The sequence below is a fragment of the Morchella sextelata genome (genome assembly GCF_020137385.1).
Source record: "Morchella sextelata strain SCLS chromosome Unknown scls_2, whole genome shotgun sequence".
NCBI lineage: Eukaryota > Fungi > Ascomycota > Pezizomycetes > Pezizales > Morchellaceae > Morchella > Morchella sextelata.
This window is the reverse complement of record NW_025408617.1, coordinates 2,950,044-2,971,223: the sequence shown is the minus strand read 5'-3', so window position 1 is coordinate 2,971,223 and position 21,180 is coordinate 2,950,044. Positions and strand designations below refer to the sequence as shown.

Genomic DNA, 21,180 nt, shown 5'->3' with positions numbered 1-21,180 from the left:
AAGGCTACCTACTCAGGCCTCTTCCCACATCGCTTTCCCACATAGCAGAGTCCTCTCATGCCCACAGGTACCGCCGATAGGTACTCGGTCGGCTGGCAGCTTGCGCCGATTCGCTCCGGGTGGTCCGATCTTCGATCCGATTGATTCCAGCTGTCCCTCATATATCCAGCGGTCCAAAAGCACTCCCCTCCGGCAGTTTGACGCTCCGGGGGTTATTATTGGGGTCGAAAACGTGTTTTTTAACTAGGAAAACCGCAACTCCGCAATTGGTCGCATATTGATCGCACCGCACCTCGTGGGTGCGAACCGGAGTTGATAGTGGTGTTGTCATTTAGTATTAGAGGGTATTGGGGTATCTACTAGCCTTTCTCTCACTCCCGTAAATGCTTGGCATGCCCGTAACACTGCGGCATTGGCTAATGGAGTGCGAGATCTACTTCGAGCAGAAGCCGAAGAGGTTCCGAACGGACAGGAATAAAGTACTGTTCGCTGGAACGTATACGTGTGGGTTGGCAAAGGAATGGTTTATGGAGTATATCGACACCAAGATGCTAGGCCCGGCAGCTGCAGACTACGCTACTTGGACTCGGTTCCGTCAGGAGATCCGAAAACGTTTCCTAAGTACTCAGGAAGCTATGGAGAACGCAATGAAGATGCAGCAGTTTAAGTACTCTACGAACATCGGGGACTACCTAAACAAGATGGAGATCATGAACCAGCATGCTCAGATGAAAGGGGCATCCTACCGTGCCGCCCTGCTTCAAGGGCTACCAAATGAAATCCGAGAGCGCCACTCACGCTTCGACCCAACCGATGACGACTCCGAGTACATCCAACAGTTGGAACGAGCCGGCAAGGCTCACAAAGCTTATCAGGAGCAGATGAAAATGTTGGGGAAAGCAGAGTCGAGAGGGAAGGAGCCGAACCATGGTGGGAACTCGCGGCAGAAGGAGAAGGGGTTTAAGATCAAGGGAACGGCTCAGACTGAGGAGAAGGAAAAAGGACAAGATAAGAAGAGCACCAGCAAGAACAAGTCAGGGAATAAGCCAATATACCACGACTACGACGAAGCCACCAAAGGAGTTCCACAGCCGGTCCGAGAACAGCGAAAGACCGATGGTGTCTGTGTGCGATGTGGCCGAAAGGGTCATCTTTGGAAATGGTGTCGTTCAGATGCTAACAGTAGTGCATCTATCTCCTCTTTCTCCCGAAAGCGTACCCGCGATGACGATGGTGACCATGAGATGGAACCACCGGAACCCCAACCTCAGAGAAAGCGTATAAGGCACCGTGCTAGAAAGCCGGCTGCTACAGCTGCTGCGGGGTATACCAGTGGGCAAGCGTTTGTGCGAGAACGCGGATCGGAATATCAGATGGATTTCGACAAGGATTTTTAAAAGGGGACTCTGATGAGTCAGGTCAGGAGTATCCCCAGATTGCTATGTTATCACTGACGGAAAACAATAAAAAAAATATGAAAAGAAAAAGGCAGGAAGGGAGAGCGTCCCAACCGGAGAAAAAACAGAAAATTTTGGAGGAACCTATTCACGGTCCTCGACCTATCGTTAATCAGTTTATTTGTTTTGCAGAAAAATATTTACCGTGTAAGGTGTTGTTGTATACTGGAGCAACTGGTCCTGTTTTGTCTGCTGTTTTTGTTGATAGTTTTGAGGTCCCGAAGGTAAAACGAGACGTCCCGGCCCGGGTATTTGGATTTACGGGAGAAGTTATGAAGGGCACGGGACACACCTTTACACAACCATTAATTATAATGTCAAGGGGGCATCAGACGCAACTATCATTCGAGATCGCCCCTCTCCCGGTTGGCATTGATGCAATACTACCGAACTGGTGGTTGAAAGAACACAAGCCGGTTATACGGTCAAATGGGGAAGTTTCCTACGATGGTGAGAACTGCAAGAGTCGATGCTTCACTGACAAGGAACCTCAAATAGAGATGGACGAGGGTGTATTGGACGATCCGGAGGCCCAATTCATCGGTAGCATTTGCCTTTTGGAAGATGAATCGGTTAACCTCCGCGAAACTCTTCCCTCTTGGCTCCATAGGTTCCTTAAAGTCTTCCTACCATCGGAAGCTGACAAGCTGCCACCGCATCGATCTTACGACCATGCTATAGACCTCGAACCAGGGAAGCAGCCACCATGGGGACCCGTTTACTCCCCATCCGAGGTCGAACTGAAAGTGCTTCGGGAGTACCTGGACAAAATGTTGCGATTGGGAAAGATTAGGCCGAGCAAATCCCCGGCAGGAGCCCCAATCCTATTTGTGAAGAAGAAGGACGGTAGTCTGCGACTTTGCGTTGACTACCGTGGACTTAACCGTGTGTCCATCAAAAACAGGTATCCGCTACCGCTTATGGACGAACTACGAGACCGAGTGGCAGGCGCTGTAATCTTCTCGAAGATTGACCTGAAGGAAGGTTACTACCTCATCAGGATCAAAGACGGCAACGAGTGGAAGACAGCCTTTCGTACGCGGTATGGGCATTTTGAGTACCTCGTTATGCCTTTTGGGCTGGCAAACGCGCCGGCGAGCTTCCAGAACATGATGAATGATGCGCTGAGGGAATTCTTGGACCAAGGTGTAGTAGTATACCTTGATGATATCCTAATATATAGCAAGTCTCGAGAAGAACATAGGGAGCTGGTCGGCAAAGTATTAGCAGGCTACAAGAATACAACCTGGTCGCCAACCCGAAGAAATCGTTCTTCGAGCTCACTGAAATCGAGTTCCTCGGATACATCCTTGCCCCAGCAGGCATCACCATGGCACTGGATAAGGTCATGTCTGTTACGAATTGGCAAGCCCCGCACAGCGTTAAGGAAGTACAGATCTTCATGGGCTTTGCCAACTTCTACAGAAGGTTTATCCACAACTTCTCCGGGGTCTGTAAACCCATTACCGATTGTCTCAGGGGTGATGCTCAGAACTTTGTCTGGTCTATGACGGCCCAAGCAGCCTTCGAAAAACTCAAAACCCTGTTTACGTCTGCGCCGATCTTGGTACACTTCTCTCCAGATCGCCAGACTATCGTGGAAACGGACGCAAGTGATTTTGCTATCGCCGCAATTCTATCCCAGGTTATTGACGGAAAGACTCACCCTGTTGCCTTTTATTCTCGAAAACTTAACCCAGCGGAACTCAACTACGACGTGTGGGATAAGGAGATGCTAGGAATTGTGTCGGCCTTCAAGCAATGGCGTCACTACCTCGAAGGACCTAGCCGAACGGTTCTCGTTTATACGGATCACAAGAACTTAGAGTACTTCTCTACAACCAAGGTTCTTAATCGACGACAGGCAAGGTGGGCTGAGTCTTTGGCGGAATTTGACTTTAAGATTATTTACCGCCCGGGAACCAAAAATGGGAAGGCAGATGCACTATCGCGACGGCCGGAGTACCGTCTTGAAGGGGGAGGCACGCTTGGGAAACAGCCGATAGACAGGTTCTTTAAACCCGGACAGTTGGCGGAGGAAGAGTTTGTGGTATCAGCGGTGTCGCTTGCCTCCAAGGGGGTCATTGACTGGTCTAAGAACTTTCTGGATCATGTCAGGCAGGCGGCATCGGGAGACCCGACATGGGTAGGATTGAAAGAGAGAGTTGAGCAGGGAGAGAAGCTGGGGGAAATGAAGGATATCGCTGAGAAAGATGGGCTACTCTTCTATAAGAACCGGCTCTACATTCCGGCAGACGACCGCATCAAGATCCGAATTGCACAGTCAGAACACGATTCGAAGGTGGCAGGACACTTTGGACAAGACAAACCTTTGGAACTCATTACGCGCAACTTCTATTTGCCAAAAATGAACGAATGGATTGATGATTACGTTCGGTCATATGACGAGTGCCAGCGCAACAAACCCAGCCGCCATAAGAAATACGGTACGCTTCTTCCACTGTCCACACCACATTCCGTCTGGCAATCGATATCAATGGACTTTGTCGTGCAGTTACCGGAATCAAAAGGATACAACCAAATCTGGGTAGTAGTCGATAGGTTCTCGAAGATGTCGCACTTCATCCCCCTAGTAGCAGAAACGACCGCGCAGGATTTAGCGAAGATATTACTCGGTCAAATCTGGCGACTCCATGGGCTGCCTCTTGATATAGTTTCCGACAGAGATGCCAAGTTTACTTCAAGCTTTTGGGCATCCCTTATAGAATTGTTGGATGTGAGAATAAGAATGAGTACGGCTTTCCACCCTCAGACCGATGGGCAAACAGAGCGAGTTAACCAAACCCTCGAGCACTACTTACGAGCGTTCTGCAACTACGAGGAAGATGATTGGGCAGAGCTACTCCCGTTGGCGGAGTATGCTTACAACAACTCAGTTACCACCGCCACCGGTCAATCTCCGTTCTATACCAATTACGGTTACAACCCAAGAACCAACTGGCCGACGGAAGCCGAAGTGGTCAACCCAACCAGTGACCTGTACGCTCACTTCATCCGAGGAGTTCACGACTCTGCTCTCGCTCGCTTAACAGACACCAGGGAGAAGATGGGGAAATACTATGATCGGAAAAGGGACGAATCGCCTAACTTCAAGGTGGGAGATATGGTTATGCTTAATGCGACCAATATCAAGACACGTCGCTCTACCAAGAAACTCGATCAGAAGAAACTCGGCCCGTTTAAAATTATCCGACTGGCCGGGAAACAAGCCTGTGAATTGGAACTGCCATTGGAAGTCAAGATCCATAACGTGTTCCACATCGAACTCTTGGAACGCTATCGACAGAGCAGTATCCCAGGCCGCGAGCAACGTCCCCCGACGCCCGAAGAGGTTGATAAGGAAGGAGAGGTTCTGTACGAAGTGGAAAGTATTGTGGGAAGCTGGAAGAGCAGAAGAGGATTAGTGGAATACCTGGTGAAATGGCGGGGCTATTCAATGAGCGACTGTACTTATCAAGTCATGGACGTCATGAACGAAGACGTACTTAATCTAGTCCGCGACTTTCATCGAAGGAACCCCAAGGCCGTGAAGGACCAACGCCTGAGACTATAGAGGTACCCTACGGGGCTAAGTCCTTCCCCTCCACAGACACCGCGGGTGATATGTGGAGCAGGTTTACTGGAACCATAGTCTGTCAGAAGATGTCCTGAGACGTGACACCCTGGAAGGGGGGTAAGCTGTTACGGGCATGCCAAGCATTTACGGGAGTGAGAGAAAGGCTAGTAGATACTCTAATACCCTTTGATACTAATAGCAATACCACTATCAACTCCGGTTCGCACCCACGAGGTGCGGTGCGATCAATATGCGATCAAATGCGGAGTTGCGGTTTTCCTAGTTAAAAAACACGTTTTCGACCCCAATAATAACCCCCGGAGCATCAAACTGCCGGAGGGGAGTGCTTTTGGACCGGTGGATATATGAGGGACAGCTGGAAGCAATCGGATTGAAGATCGGACCACTCGGAGCGGATCGGCGCAAGCTACCAGCCGACCGAGTACCTGTTGTCAGTACCTGTAGGCATGAGAGGACTCTGCTATATGGGAAAGCGATGTGGGAAGAGGCATGAGTAGGTAGCCTTGCCGTCCGAGACCTCCGAATAGCTGACACTGACGATTATCCACCAGACGGCCGATGGAGAAGAAACATTGACAGGGAAACGTGCATTAGAGTGGATAAATAGGTTGAGGGGTTTTAGCGGGTTTAGGAGTTTGGGTTACGGACTTAGGAGTTAAATGTTCTTGGTTGCTTTTCAGGGTCTCGGGCAAGCCCCGAGTGTATTCTGTATTATTAGTAGACTGAGTCCTCGAGACATAATCGAGGGATATAAATACTGTGTCATTCACTGACTAGCCAAACCATCATCGGCGAAATCAGAGTCTTAACAATATAAATCGTTGATACGCGAGTTACAACTTTATTTGACTATACTTTTGGAAATACTTTACTCTATCGTGACTTCGAACTCTACCTGAACTAATACGCCGAAGACGGTCGAACACTATACGCTAACTCTAGTGAATCTTTGTTGATAACGTAGCTCGCGGGGCCCATATCGGATCAAGGAGAATCATACTCGACGTTGACTGAAGAGACCTTGGAGACTTCTACCTTTGTAGCTGTTAGCCGAACTCTGAGCTCTGCGTAGTGTACTCTGATGGTCTGGTACGCATCCCTCACAAGCGCCTACCGGTCATCTGCCACTATTTCCTTGCACTGGGCCGGCATCCTCCGGTTGCCTGCCTCCATTTCTTCCTACCGGGCCAGCTCCTTCTGGTTGCTTGCCGTTCCCTGATGTTTGGGGCCCAGCATTTTGGGGGTTCTTGCCATTGCCAACAAGAACCGTTCGGGGTGCATCAGGGTCTAAGGGAGCACTAGCCACGGAAGGTGCTACTGACAGATGTTGTCGCAGTAGTTCCTCCATCTCGGGTATCCGTTGATTTCTTGCTTCGTTGGACTGCTTGAATTGCGCAAACAGCTCCCGTTGTTCCCCTTTTTCCTGCTCCCGCTCTTTTCTTGCGACCCTCAGTTGTCGCTCCACCTCCGACAGTTGATTCTGGGTAATCCGATGGTTACGATCCAGAACCTTGTAGTCGGCAGCTCGTGTGGCTTCTTGTACTTGTCGAACATTTTCCACGAGCTCGAAGAGCGATTCGAGATGTTGTTTTTGGGCAATGGCTTCTTGCCGTACTTTCTTGTCCAGGATTTGCCCACTTCCTTGGACTTGTTCCTGGAGGTTTTGTAGCTGCTGCCAAACGGCCTGTCCAGCTGAACCAAGATACCTCATTTGTGCCTCATGGGTATCCAAAAACTCCTGCATATTCCTCACGAACTGGACTTGAGCAGAGCGTTTACTCGTTGACCTAGTTTCTGTAGAGGGTCCTCCCGTAAGTAGGGGATCTGGGCTAGCAGCCCTCGATATTACCATAGAATCTTCCCCTCCGGCCTCCTCAGTTATGGCCGAGGTATCTATGAAATAATTATCCCTTCGGGTAATCATTGTGATAGGGGATAATGATGATAGTTCTTTTTTTTAGGTGACTTCGTTACTCCAAGTGAACTTGTGAGTAACAATATACTGTGAGGGATGCCTACCAGACCACAAGAGTACACTACGCAGAGCTCAGAGTTCAGCTAACAGCTACAAAGGTAGAAGTCTCCAAGGTCTCTTCAGTCAACGTCGAGTATGATTCTCCTTGATCCGATACGGGCTCCGCGAGCTACGTTATCAACAAAGATTCACTAGAGTTAGCGTATAGTGTTCGACCGTCTTCGACGTAATAGTTCAGGTAGAGTTCGAAGTCATGATAGAGTAAAGTATTTCCAAAAGTATAGTCAAATAAAGTTGTAACTCGCGTATCAACGATTTATATTGTTAAGACTCTGATTTCGCCGATGATGGTGTAACGGAGCCATTTCAACTGTCTGGTGTATGAGTACACACAGGGCCCGGTTACATGCTGAGAGTTATTGTTAGAAGCCAGTTGCACGGTGATATGCAAGTACCGGCAGTGTGGTTAGCTACCAGCTGTTAGAGTAACTACATTCCGGACGCTAGGAAGAGGATCTATTCATGGGAGCAATGATTGACGAGTTTATGCCTCGCCAGTGACTAGAAGACCGGCCAGAGTGAAGCTCTGATTGCCCGGTGATCCTCTGTATCCTCTGAGCATTGCATGTCCGCCGAAGAGGCAGGGACTATGCTAGGGAAGTCTACAATAAGCGAAAAGCTCTACAGCAATGATTAAGCTTACACCTGAGCGGCAGCTCATTTATGCAGGTCCTCAGTTGTGTGGCAACTAAGGCTGCAGGTGTTACAAAGGCTTTGACTAAGGGTGGTTGCCTTGGGTATCGGAAACACCTGCTGACGCTTAGAGAAAAGCGGGGTAGCAGTGGTATTGTTTCCGGTACTGAGGAAGGGCCCACCGGAACTTAGTAAGGAGTTAGGAGCAGAGAACAGAGGCCTTCGGAGTATAAGTACTCAGGTTCATTCTCGCCCTTCAGTCCTGTTCTCTCAAGTCTTCATTAGAAAGAAAACCAAGTCCTTATCGGTAGCAGAGCCCTTAAAGATTATTGAGTTCTAGCGATAGTATCTTTGAATAATCTGCAACCTGATTGTCTATCTTGCACGGCCGTCTCTATTCTATCCGATTCTATTTCTCTTAGAAAGGACCCCCGTTACAGATGGTTTGGCTAGTCAGTGAATGACACAGTATTTATATCGCTCGCTTATGTCTCGAGGACCCAGTCTATTAATAATACAGAATACACTCGGGGCCTGCCCGAGACCCTGAAAAACAACCAAGAACATTTAACTCCTAAGTCCGTAACCCAAACTACTAAGTCCACTGAAACCCCTCAACCTATTTACCCATTCTAATGCACGTTTCCCTGTCGATGTTTCCTCCCCATCGGCCATCTGGTGGATAATCGTCAGCGTCGGCTACTCGTAGGTCTCGGACGGCAAGGCTACCTACTCATGCCTCTTCCCACATCGCTTTCCCATATAGCAGAGTCCTCTCATGCCTACAGGTACTGACAACAGGTACTCGGTCGGCTGGTAGCTTGCGCCGATCCGCTCCGAATGGTCCGATCTTCAATCCGATTGCTTCCAGCTGTGCCTCATATATCCACCGGTCCAAAAGTACTCCCCTCCAGCGGTTTGACGCTCCGGGGGTTATTATTGGGGTCGAAATGTGTTTTTTGACTAGGAAAACCGCAACTCCGCATTTGGCCACATATCGATCGCACCGCACCTCATGGGTGCGAACCGGAGTTGATAGTGGTGTTTCCATTTATGTTAGAGGGTATTGGGGTATCTACCAGCCTTTTTCTCACTCCCGTAAATGCTTGGCATGCCCGTAGCACATACACCAGACAGTTGAAATGGCTCCGTTAAATGCGGGGCCTGTATCGGACTAAGGAGATTCCTACTCAACGTTGACTGTTAGCCGAACTCTGAGCTCTGCATAGTGTACTCTTGTGGTCTGGTACGCATCCCTTACAGTTACTCTAACAGCTGGTAGCTAACCACACTGCCAGTACTTGCATGTCAATGTGCGACTTGCTTCTAACAATAGCTCTCAGCATGTAACCTGTCCCTATGTATACTCATACACCAGACAGTTGGAATGGCTCCGTTACACCATTATGAATTTAATGTATCATAGAACCTAATAAAATCATCTTAAATCTCACACATAAATTACTACATACACTTCACATATCAGCCCACACCAACAAGTCTTCCTCGAGAAACACCATCCCTTCATGGAAAAGCACTTGTATATAAGTACAGTAATGATTGAAATCCCTAATTAACCCAAGTGGATTTGAAGTGTAGCACTTTTAATCAGACTATATTACTAACTAAACACCCGGCACGAATCACACCCCATTTTCCTGAATTGTATTCCTCATTTTCTTGTATAACACAGTTAATATGATTGCAAGTGAACCTGGTCCGTCCGTAACCGTCTATCAACATCCAGCTAAACCCAAAGCGGCCATCATTAACCTATCCCTGACTAAAGATATTCTTCAAAATCCAATTTATAAACCGATATAGAAACTCCTATCAATAAAAAAAAAGTTGAAACCCTTTCAAAATATTTGGAAAATATTCAACAAATCTAGGCAAACCTGTCAGAGAAGTCAAGGAAAAAAAAGAAGGAACTTGTGTGGAAATAACAACACAGCGAGAAACAGGCTGCAACCAATTGTCATCGCCTTGAAGAAGACCTAAATCAACCCAGTAAGCTTTATATTATAAACCAAATTTTCTTATGCTAATTTCTAATTTTTATAGAAAATTACTGGCCTCGGGAGGAATCTGAGCCATTGACAGCAGCTGAATCAAGTTCAGAACAAGAATCGGCTGAGGTGAATGAGAATTAAACATAGTGGAGAACGAGTTTCTTTTTATTTTTATTTTTGTAAGGACATCGTTCATTAATTCAAATCACTATTTTCGGGGTGGAATTTTTCTTTTCCAAACAAATAGCACAGAAACTCGTACTGTAGGGTGATGGGGTTGAATGTCGTTGTTCCTTGGGGCGGTTTTCTCAACAACGGCTGCCACACACCTCTAACCCACCAACCGTGACCTTTTCCCAAAAAAACACCCATATGGTTTTCTTGTAAATTGATTAAAAACCCTTTTTGTTTTTACCAAAGTTACTTTTCTTTCGAACATGTACGGATGCACTCGGGGCCTAGCCTGCTGGTAAGTACATGTGCATGTAGTTTTATTCAGATCCTTCCCATATTGGTTAAGCTGGCTTAGAAGATTTTTTTTAGAAAGGCTTGGTAGTGGGGTGAGAATTCATGATGCGGATGTCTCTCACATATTTGATAAAGAAGGGCCCAACTAGCGACGATAATCTCTCATTCCTCTAGATACAATTAGTTGATCTTTCCAGATTATATGCACCCCACCCCCAACCCACGCATGGTGGGGGAAGGAAGCGTGATACCAATGGGTTTTCATTTATATTGAGGGTAATAGTCGCTTCATTCTCATACTGATGGCTCATCCATATATAATCTATAAATCAAGTCATTCATCAGTTGTAGATTTACTAGATCAATAAACAGCAACAGACAAATCGAGGCAGTAACATCCCATATAGTCAAGTTGCGGACTATACCACATGTAGGCTATAGGATTAAAGCTTGTATCACAATCACTATTGCATACGATGTCAAGTTTTAAAGACACATATTCCTACATGTAGTATTGAATACTCCTATCAGCTCAGAAGCCATACGTATGTACTTACATGTAAATAAGGTCAATGCACTCCTGTGTAGCAAGAGGATAAATACTCGGCATGTTTTAACCTCAATCGTTTATCTTTTGTTGACCCGCTCTTGTGCGCATGAAAATGAATCCCTTTTTTAGGTCTAACGACCACAAGATATCCCGCAGTTCCTACTCTGAGATTGAGAAACCGAAATCAAACGGCTTACTTTCTCCTCCATCTACACCATTAAATCCACTCAAAAGAAGAAGTGATAGGGCTCTATCCAGCAAAATATTCATTTCAATCCGAAATTTCTTCAAAATGGGAAGTAGGTACAAACATATTGATCACCTCGTCCTTTATTGAGGCTTATATCCGCTAGGCCCATCTGCCAATACTCATGAAGCAATAAAGCCTCTAGAAAGGCCTGCCGATACACCACCGGCAGTCCTTACACAATTGCCGTATACAATGTAAGCTCTGGGTTGCCATTTAAATGATATGTGATTTATAACCGATATATAGATTATACCGGAGACACTCTTTTCATGAGCTGAGAGAAAGTACTCAACTACTGCACTTGTCCGGTGGTCTTTCACGGTATCGTCTATCACAGTTGTGTGATGTTACTGGAGTAATAACTCCAGATATTTCACTTTATTCTTCGCGCTCTAGTCCATTTCTCAACCACCATGGACCGTCTTTACGACGCTGTATTTCTCAAAATCTCTTCGCACCCACTGTCATCAGACGGCCTAAATTACGGACAAAGGGAGTCGAATTTGACCTACATTCGATTTTCAAATTATCCGATATCCCTAAAATACCTCTGGACTTTAGATCTGAATTCACTCCATCACTAAAAACAATAGAGATCACATCAGATGTGAAGATATACCTGGAAACCCATTTCAATAATATCTTGATAAATCCGAATATCAGATCAGTGCGCCGAAGAGCTATGGAATGTCGACTCGAAGAGTCGGTCTCTGCCGTATCCGAGAAGTCTTACTACCGCGAAGTCTGGAGACGGAAGGAGAGCCAGTATCTAAGGGATATACGGACAAATAAAGTTACAATTGCAGATTTTGAGATAATAAAGGTCATTGGTAGAGGTGCCTTTGGCTGTGTTAAACTTGCAAGGATGAAGGAACGTGTTGCTGTTCAGGCCAATTGCTTAGATGAACTAAAACTCGACCACGACTACAACGATATTGGTATTGCCTCCAAGCCAAGCCGGTTTAATCAGCCCATTCAGCTCAAGGAACTTGATACTTCAGACATAAAGCAAGTATTTGCTTTGAAGGTGATCCCGAAGGCTGAGCACCTCAAAAACGGACAAGAAGGCCATCTACGGGCAGAAAGAGACTTTCTAGTGGCTAGTGAGGGTAGTCGCTGGGTCGTGCCCTTGATAGCTAGCTTTCAAGACGATGACAATTTGTACTAATCGTGCCACATATTTCCAATTTGGGGGAAGGTGCTTACATACCAATAGGTATCTTGCCATGGAATACATGATCGGCGGGGATTTTCTGGGCTTATTAATTGAGAAAGTAACGCTCAGCGAGGAAATAACTAGGTTTTACGTTGCAGAAATGATTCTTTGTATCGAGGAAGCACATAAGCTTTCTTATATTCACAGGGACATCAAGCCCGGTTAGTCGACCCTTCTTCTTCATACCAACTTCTTTTTCTAACTTACTATATCTCTCAAGATAATTTTTGTTTTTCCTCGTCTGGTCATATCAAGATCTGTGATTTTGGTCTTGCATTTTCCGGACACTGGACACATGACGCGGCGTATTTCGATCACCAACGCTGGGGATTATTAAGAAAAACTGGGGTTTGTGTCGAAGGGGATAGTATCGATAGAAAAGAAGGTAAGGATATTACCAAACTTTTGAGATCGTGGAGATGCGGAGAGGTTCCCGATAACGAAAGGATCCTGAGCTGGCGAAACAAGAATTGTAAACGGAGAATGGCCAATAGTGTTGTGGGCACATACCAGTAAGCTCTAACCTTACTACTTGCTCTATACACATGTGATATGTCCATATTGATAGGTTAATCAATAGGTACATGGTTAGTAATTTTCATTTAACGAGGTTTTCAGTATTAATTAAACAAAGGCGCCGGAAATCCTTCGAGGACAAAGGTATGATGGTCGATGTGATTGGTGGAGCCTTGGAGTAATAATCTATGAGGTTTGCCCTCATCCCATCTCAAGGATAAGCAACCAAAACCTTAATTATTTCCATTAGTGTCTCTTTGGATTTACTCCTTTCTATGCTGACGACTCAAATGAGATTAAGGCAAACGTCTTAGTCTGCCCCCATTTCCGTTCTTTTCATGAAAACTATTTACTTAGTTCACCGGTAGGCTAACATAATATACATACGCTATAAATCATTAGAAGTGGTCCAGCCATTTAGACCTGCAAAAAACACCCCCTCTTTCTTCTGAGGTCAGAAGTTTGATTTCTTCTCTTATCTGTGAAAAGGAGTGTCGACTTGGTATGACAACATATGGTGGAAACGATATTCAAGCATTGCCTTATTCAAGCGCAACTAGACTGCGTCTAAAAAGCAATTCGCCACATTTTGTTTTTTCAAACGATTCTGATGAGATTAAGGCACATCCCTTCTTTTCACCCATCAACTGGAAAACATTACACAGACAAGTTCCACCGTTTATACCAGAAGGATTGCAAAACGGTGAAGATACTAAATATTTCTCTGAATATCACTTGTCAAGCACATGCGTGACAGAGATTGAAACTAGTCGGCTACCAACGAGTCAATGGGTAAGCATCCACAAGGACAAACCTTGTTTAATTCATTACACAAGGACAAACTTGGTTAAATAAAATTTCACTAATCAAAAACAGGCTCTTACACCTACCAGATCCCCTCTCAACGGGCCCAAGTGTATCTATACACAAGAGAAGAAACAGGACACCGAGAATAATCACCAGAGTGTCGCCAAGGACGACAAAGGCTTCGTAAATCCAAAACCCAGCAAAAGACCGAGGGATATATTACTTAGAGATAAAGAGTACGGGAAAGAGCTCTTAGAAATAAGACAAAAGAATGCATTCAAAGGTTACACATATAGGCGACCCTACTGCATGGATTCCTTCTTGAATTGAGGAATCTAGTAACTCTAGCTTGTTTATCAGTTAGATGACGCCCTGAGTTTTCCCGGTTCTTGTGATAGATCTTGTGGGATAAAATACTTCATCGGTCTCTTTGTTACGATGACTACAGATTACTACACAACGGAAATGGTAACAGAAGAATCAACCCTACATGTATGGATAAAGGAACAAGAATTGGAATACGCACACATCGCAGGCCCATGAATATAAACTAAAATAGCAGTGACCAGAATGTCTCTTAACCAATGCTGTATCCTATTCTTTTTTCTCCATTTCCATGACAGCCTGTACCATTGCCTCCTCTTCATCGGTATCGAAGGTATCGCCGTAATTTCCCTGATCTCCGTCCTCTAAACCCAAGGAATCCTTAGCAGAAGGGACATCTTCGTCCTTGGTGCTTTCGGGAGGTGCAACAATCTTCTTGGGCGATTTAGTGCCATCGAGATTCCAGTCTACTTCACTATCGAAACCATATTGCGATATGAGCCACTCATTGGCCTTCTTAAAATGACCACAATCAAACTAAACAGCGGAAGAAACTTAGTACTTTCATAGATGCTTCCCATTTGGGGGTATGGAAAATGTTTTACTTACAAATCCTCTGCTAGCACTCAACGGACTGGGGTGGACACTATTAAGCACTAAGTGTTTTTCTTTATCAATTTTCAAGACCCTTTTGGCAGCATGTGCACCCCAGGCCATGAATACAACGCCTTGACTACGTCTTTGGGCGATGATATCAATCGCCTTCTGAGTAAGTTGTTCCCATCCTTTATTGGAGTGTGAATTTGCATCCGAAGCCCGAACGGTCAAGCAGGCGTTCAGCATGAGGACCCCTTGATAAGCCCAAGGGGTTAATAGCCCGCCTTTATTAGGAGGGGGCCCAAATGACGGATAATCTCTCTTCAACGCAATATATATGTTTTTCAGGGACGGTGGTGCGGGTGTCGGGGATCGTACAGAAAACGACAACCCCATTGCTTGATTCGGCCCATCTATCGATATACATATTAGATTTCAATATGAACAGGTACAAACAGGGGGCGAAGAGCATACGATAGGGATCTTGGCCGAGAATCACCACCTTTACCTGATCAATAGGAGTGAAACGAGTCCTGTCGTGTGAAATACCTTGCGTCAGTCAATTGATTGAAGGCACAGACATACAATTCCAGCGAATAAAAATTTGTCCGTACCAGGAATATATGTCTTCTTCTGGGGGATATATAGTTTTTCCGCCATCCTTTTCACTTCTGAGAAAACGTTTCAAAGAGAGAAACTCGGGGGTAATCAATTCATCCTTAAGAGCTCTAAACCAGCTTTGCTCCATCGTGTTGATTTCAAGCTGAAGAAGTGACTTATGTTCATCAGAAAGTTTGGAAGCCCATCTCTCCTTATCAAATTTTGGTCGAGTTGTAGTTGAAGCCTTTGGGGCTGAACCGGCGGGTGCGGATGATGATGCAGCTCCTAATGGAGCAAAGAACGAAGTTATCGCCCGAGCTTTTTTAGTAATAACTGCTGGAGATTCAGTAGCTTTCCGCTTGATGTTTCCCGACATTCTTGGGCTTTCTCGTTGAGTGGTCTGCAGGAGAGTAGTGTACAAGGACACGGGATTAAGAAATTTTGAGGAATATCACTAGATTTCGTGATGTGACACCAAACGCGGTAGGAAGTGGTAGAGGAAGTAACATCACTAGATTGAGTTTAAAAAGACCCCTGTACGTTCTTGGATAAGTCCTAAATTAATACGCGAGATACTTTTAACCACATATGGCTCAGAGGCTAACTCGAACAGTCAACCGATTGCATGTCATAAATAACAGATTAGTCAGACTGATGCTAAGTCTTAATCCTCAAGCCTTGAACGGTTTTAGCGTCGCCTTTTGTATGCGGAGGGCTGACAACCAACATCGATTCTGGAGCCTACAAGTTACACTTACTGGTACTCAATTTCAGCTCCAAGTCATCGACACAATATTTAAATTTCCAGTATATCATAAGATATGCATATATTGTAGAGTACATATCCATCATATTATCCATACCAACCGTGATCCCATGGCCAGTCATGTCCCAGAGTGGTCAATGCGACAGGTATTTATAGAATATGTGTGTCAAAATTGTGACTGTTAATACCACAGTTTGAGTATAGCCAAAAGCTGACTGAAGCTTGTAAGTAGTACCTCTGTATCTGTCCGTACCGGCCTTTATCATGATTTGTTCCCTTCTCAGTAGGTGACTTGCTAGAGAGATCAGCACCTATATGAATCAGTGTTCCTTATTCAACTACTAAGTACGGGTAGGAATATTCAAAGAAACAAGCAGTAAGTGGATTTTGTGTGCAGTGTGTGCATATAGCTACATAAACGTATCTGACAAGTGTTTTATCTGTATTACCCAAATGTTTGGGCTCATCGTTCTGACAGTGGATGACCTTTGGTGATGGGTGTAAAGGTCTAATCCTTTTTCAAACCGCCTGAACATACGCGCAGTGGCCATGTTTATAAAACTTTGCAGTCTACTATAAGATTTATGCACCTTAATAATAACATTGGCTTCAGAGAAACCTAACCCCATTTAGACAAATCCAAAGATTCTTTCAGACTACTGAATCTGGCACTGGACTACATTGAACCTTTAGCCTTTTCTGCACCAATATTATTGCATGTACGTATGCATCAGTAGTACATCAAAACTACAGCACGCCTCGATAGAATCCAAGATGATATCTTGAGGCAAAGCTCCTCAGTCATAGCTTTAGTATCATGCAATACAAGAAGAAAATAAGAAAAATCTCCCAAAGTCAAACGCCAAGTCTCTTTGCTACTAGCAATTCACCTAAAGAAGTTACTCAGGATGTAATTATCGGCCCTAATCAATATCGTCACCACCACCGGTGTAAGCTTGGCCCGAATTGGGGACAGGTGAATATTTATTAACTAGCGGCGCCTGTGTACGTCGGGGTGGTGGTGGTAGAGAGCTCCTAGGCGGCGGGGGTAAGCTTCCACCCCCAGCTACGGCAGGCGACCCTGTCCTGCTAGGGAAGTCGTGCTCTAAGCTTTTTTGCTCCTCTTCCTTCATATATGCATCCATAGCTGAGCTATTCATAGGATGTCCATGACGATATTTATGCCGCGAAGTCCCCTTTGCAGGCGGGGGTGGGGGTGGTGGCGTGGAAGACATCTGCTGTAAGTTTGTATAGTGGGGAGATGGGGATGGCGCCTGGAATGGGCTTTGAGATGGTGCGGAGTATTGAGAAGCGGCAGGTATGATGAAAGCTGGCTCCGTAGGTGGGAATTGATTGAGACCACTCTGGTCCGGAGCTGTGTAATCGAAAAGGGTTTCACCTGGAGCCTGGGGGGGCTCAGTTAATGGAGCAGGAAGTCTGTGGAGAGCACCAAATCCCAGCATACATCCTAGAGCACCCTCCCCGCCCCAGTTACGTCGAGGCGTTATTGTTAATTCACGAGTAATATCATATTCGTGGTTGTAGACGTAGAGGCGAAGGGGTCGGTCAATGTGCTGTTTGTTTTATATCTATTAGTACTACGGACACATTTGAAAAACATTGGACTAACATCTTCCACCAGCTCCCCCAACCCCGATTCTCCACGGACGATTCCCTCAGGGGTTCCGATAATATAATCCCCATATGGGAGGAGACCAGCATGGTCTGCAGGTGAATTAGGTGCGACGTCCAATATATGCCAAACATCCTCCGTAACAGTAAGCGGACACCATTGTAGTGTAAGTCCAAGACCAGTCGCATCTGGTGGTAAGGCGATCATAATATCTCGTAGCCGTTGTCCCTGGAAATTTGTTACCAAAATGTGTTAAGGTAGCAGTAGGCATTGAATATACCTTGGCAGACCACACTATTAAGGTGACGTCTCGACCAGCACAGTTCCGTACCTCTTGTGTGAATAGCAAATGATTTCCATCCTCCTACAAAGAAAGGTGAGGTTAGTATCAACTGTATTTAGTAGGATAATGGATACTTACGATTTGTCGACCATTTATTCCGCAGACAAAATCAAACCAGGGTTCTACTTCCAACTGTGAGCTGATATTTCTCAAGACCTGAAAACCGAAGCCGTTTCCAGGACCGCGCGGACGGTCCTCAACTATGGGGAGAAATTTCTTTAGCCACGACATTTATCACGATGATACTCTTTGTTGAAATGCAGCGGATGCGTGATGCTAAGTGAACAAGTGTCGTTGTTTTATTGATACCTGCCGGATCTGAGGTTTCACGTGATGCCAAGGGTGTGTGGATGAATTGGGACTGGGAAGGAGCCTGCATGTATGCAGTACCTAGGGCTTTATGCTACAAGTCGGTTTATAAGTACTCTGGAGGTTACAAGTACTCTAGAGTAGGTAGGAGGAACTTGTGGAATTAACATTCAAGATCAACCCAAGAGAAGATCGAGTATGCGTGAAGTGTGAATTGTCTCCGAGCATGAACTTTTGAGTCATTGTAAAATACAGGTATGCAAATCGGTACCAGAAAGAGAATAAGGAGAAAGTTAACCACAACAAAGCAATGAAGAATAAAAAGATGCAATCCCGACCAACCCAGCCGTTTCCCATTCACGGTAGTCATTACCCAAACCCCAGTAGATCTCATATCAATCACGGACTTCAACTTAAGATTGCCAGTTTATAATTTTTTTTTTTCTTTCAAACCATTTATTTGAGCTTACAATTCATCGTGATCAAGATCCTACAAAGATAAATGTAATTAGTATAATAACTTTATAAGAAAGGGCGCTTGACGAACCTCATCAGTATCGGGAATAACAGCTTGGCTAGCATCTTTAACAGCTTCCTTGACCTTGTCGGTAGCCGCTGCTGCCGCCTCGCCGAGACTCTCGGCAGCATCTTGCTCCGTAGACTCCTCCTCGACCACTTCCGGTTCTGGTGGTGGTGCAACATAAGCATCAACCTTATGAGCGCCATTGGCCTTAATGAAGTTCGCAAGATCTTCAACGGTTCTAGAGCCAGCATAGTCAACGGGTGAATCCTTAGCACCTGACGGGTAGAGTTTGATGGTCGGGAAGCCCTGGATATCAACTGGGACATCATTGGCGGTAGCGTCGACCTTCGCCACAATCACTTTACCAGCATACTCCGAATTATCAAAGTAAAGCTTGGCCAACTCTTCATACTTGGGTGCCAGGTTCTTGCAGTGGCCACACCAAGGAGCGTAAAATTCGACGAGAACGTCCTTGTCGTTGTTCATTACAAGGTCTTCAAAGTTGTTGGCGACAATAACGTGGACAGGTCCCTCCTGAGTTTCAGGTACAGGTTCTGACTTGATGCTGGGCGCAACCTTCCCCTCAACGTAGTCCTTAACGAATTTTGCAATAGATTTCTCAGTAATTTCTGTCTCTTGGTCGAATGGAAACTTTAGGTTCTTGCCGGTGTCTTGGATGGCGAAGGCAGGCCATTTGCTCTCGAGGTTGAGATTGGCGGCGTGCGCACCGAATGCCACAGCATCAATTGTGGCGAAGTTGATTTTGCCCTTGTATTCGGTAGCAGTAGGCCTAATTGCAGCAATAAGCTTTTCCTTGCTCTCTTCGCTATCAACGAAGATGTACGCAAGAGGGAGTCCAGCAGCCATGTATCCTGAGTAGGTTTCAGGGCCAACTTCACCAATCAAGGGAGTAGAGGCAGTATTGGCGAAAGTGATGATCTCAGTAACATCAAACCTTCCGTCAAAGACGTCTTTTCCTTCATCAAATGACTTGTAGAGAACGATGGCAGGGGCAGTAACGCCATCGGCTTCTGCAAGTGCAGCATCAGATGTGGCACCAAAGAGGAAAGAGTCACGGAGTGACTCAGCCACAGCGGTAAAAGTAGAGTTGGACTCCTTATCATCGGCGTTGAAATAACCGACAAGCACAACCTTATCGGCTGTCTTGAACTCGGAAATTGAATCCTTATCCAAGAGTGAAACCGCAGGAAGAGATTGTTTGACCATGTAAGAGACAATTCTAACACCCCATGTCAGTAATGGTCTAGAATTTGTCAGATAGATTTTCACTTACGAATCAGACTTCCTCTGGCCGCTGTATGGAGAGTTGTTCTCAAGCCCGCGGAAAACCTTGATTGTGGGATATCCCTGTACACCGTATCTCTCGCAAAGCTCGGTTTCCTCGGTGCAGCTACAACTTTGTAAGCACAATTTCTTAGGCAGAATTGTAGGATATAGCTTACTCAATTTTGGCAAGGTGAATGTCTTTCTCCTTCAGCTTCGTAGCCGCATCTTCATACTCTGGGGCAAGGGCCTTGCAGTGACCGCACCACGGTGCATAAACTATTCATTATACGTGAGTAAAGGGACACTTGAAATCGGCTACCATTGCAGTGGTCCTTCCTAATTCACACAAGGAAATTTACTTACATTCAGCGAGAACAAGAGGGTGTTCGCTGACAAAGCTGTCAAATGTATCTTTCTGCAATACCTTGACGTCCGACGCAACATCTTCAGCATAAGAAACAGCGGCCAAAAGCGAAAGCACGGCAAAGCTAAGCTCTTTAAACTGCTTCATTTTTGAATTGAAAGTTGGTCTGGAAGGTAATGGTGCACTAAGAGTTAGGGTGAATGATATGGTATAAGAGTCGCGAGAGAGAGAGATGTAGATGAGAAGTTTGGAGATCAAGGAGGAGCTACGGTCTTCTTGAATGCAAAGGCAGGCGGCGTTGCTCAGACCCAGGGTTAGGGTGTTAATCAACTAGCGTAGATGATTGGTTGAACTAGCAAAGGATACTGTGGTCTTTTGGCATACGGCACACGGCTGAAACTCCCTTACTTGCAGCTACCCTTGCTGATATCTGTCCTTTCATAGATAGAGTAAACATTTGTGGCCACATCTCTCCTACTAGTCGAGGTAGTACGGGAAACAATTTGACCGGATGATGAATAATGCCGGCTAGCTTACCCATCTTCCATATTATTCACGTTGTTGGGATCTTGGGATGCAATCGCCTAGACTACATGTAGCAGACGTACTGGGGGGTATCGACATTGTTATCCATAACACCGGAGAGCCCTGATACGAATGTCAGGTGCTACATGTACCTACATCACGTAGATTGATGTTCAGTAAAAATTTCATCCCATTTTTAGCCAACTTGAATTTGAGCCAACCTACATGATAAGAGGTCGCTCATGAATTCAGACCACAATTCCATTCCCATTTAGTACCATTTAGGTTCGTCATGATGGCCCAAATAAAAATCCAATATCACATTTTTTAGACAGCTGCAGGTACGTTACCTACTATATATTAAAAT

General features: G+C 45.5%; 7 protein-coding genes across 7 annotated transcripts; 3 read left to right on the top strand and 4 right to left on the bottom strand.

The window, feature by feature from the left end:
* Positions 1–392: 392 nt before the first annotated feature.
* On the top strand, positions 393–1,397 carry H6S33_006039 (uncharacterized protein; the record flags this gene model as incomplete). Its single annotated transcript, XM_044837451.1, has 1 exon — positions 393–1,397. The coding sequence occupies one exon, from the start codon at positions 393–395 to the stop codon at positions 1,395–1,397; it is 1,005 nt and encodes a 334-aa protein (XP_044699348.1).
* Positions 1,398–4,524: 3,127 nt separating this feature from the next.
* On the top strand, positions 4,525–5,031 carry H6S33_006038 (uncharacterized protein; the record flags this gene model as incomplete). The annotated part of the gene is made up of 1 exon (XM_044837450.1): positions 4,525–5,031. One exon carries the CDS (start codon positions 4,525–4,527, stop codon positions 5,029–5,031), a length of 507 nt encoding a protein of 168 aa, XP_044699347.1.
* Positions 5,032–6,172: 1,141 nt separating this feature from the next.
* Positions 6,173–6,979, bottom strand: H6S33_006037 (uncharacterized protein; the record flags this gene model as incomplete). The annotated part of the gene is made up of 1 exon (XM_044837449.1): positions 6,173–6,979. One exon carries the CDS (start codon positions 6,977–6,979, stop codon positions 6,173–6,175), a length of 807 nt encoding a protein of 268 aa, XP_044699346.1.
* Positions 6,980–11,685: 4,706 nt separating this feature from the next.
* On the top strand, positions 11,686–12,171 carry H6S33_006036 (uncharacterized protein; the record flags this gene model as incomplete). Its single annotated transcript, XM_044837448.1, has 1 exon — positions 11,686–12,171. The coding sequence occupies one exon, from the start codon at positions 11,686–11,688 to the stop codon at positions 12,169–12,171; it is 486 nt and encodes a 161-aa protein (XP_044699345.1).
* Positions 12,172–14,136: 1,965 nt separating this feature from the next.
* Positions 14,137–15,439, bottom strand: H6S33_006035 (uncharacterized protein; the record flags this gene model as incomplete). Its single annotated transcript, XM_044837446.1, has 4 exons — positions 14,137–14,403; positions 14,476–14,876; positions 14,938–14,996; positions 15,078–15,439. 4 exons carry the CDS (start codon positions 15,437–15,439, stop codon positions 14,137–14,139), a joined length of 1,089 nt encoding a protein of 362 aa, XP_044699344.1.
* Positions 15,440–16,752: 1,313 nt separating this feature from the next.
* Positions 16,753–18,036, bottom strand: H6S33_006034 (uncharacterized protein; the record flags this gene model as incomplete). Its single annotated transcript, XM_044837445.1, has 5 exons — positions 16,753–16,864; positions 16,910–17,403; positions 17,460–17,690; positions 17,743–17,826; positions 17,884–18,036. 5 exons carry the CDS (start codon positions 18,034–18,036, stop codon positions 16,753–16,755), a joined length of 1,074 nt encoding a protein of 357 aa, XP_044699343.1.
* Positions 18,037–18,580: 544 nt separating this feature from the next.
* Positions 18,581–20,435, bottom strand: H6S33_006033 (uncharacterized protein; the record flags this gene model as incomplete). The annotated part of the gene is made up of 5 exons (XM_044837444.1): positions 18,581–18,604; positions 18,662–19,877; positions 19,932–20,048; positions 20,101–20,200; positions 20,288–20,435. 5 exons carry the CDS (start codon positions 20,433–20,435, stop codon positions 18,581–18,583), a joined length of 1,605 nt encoding a protein of 534 aa, XP_044699342.1.
* Between the last annotated feature and the right edge of the window lie 745 nt (positions 20,436–21,180).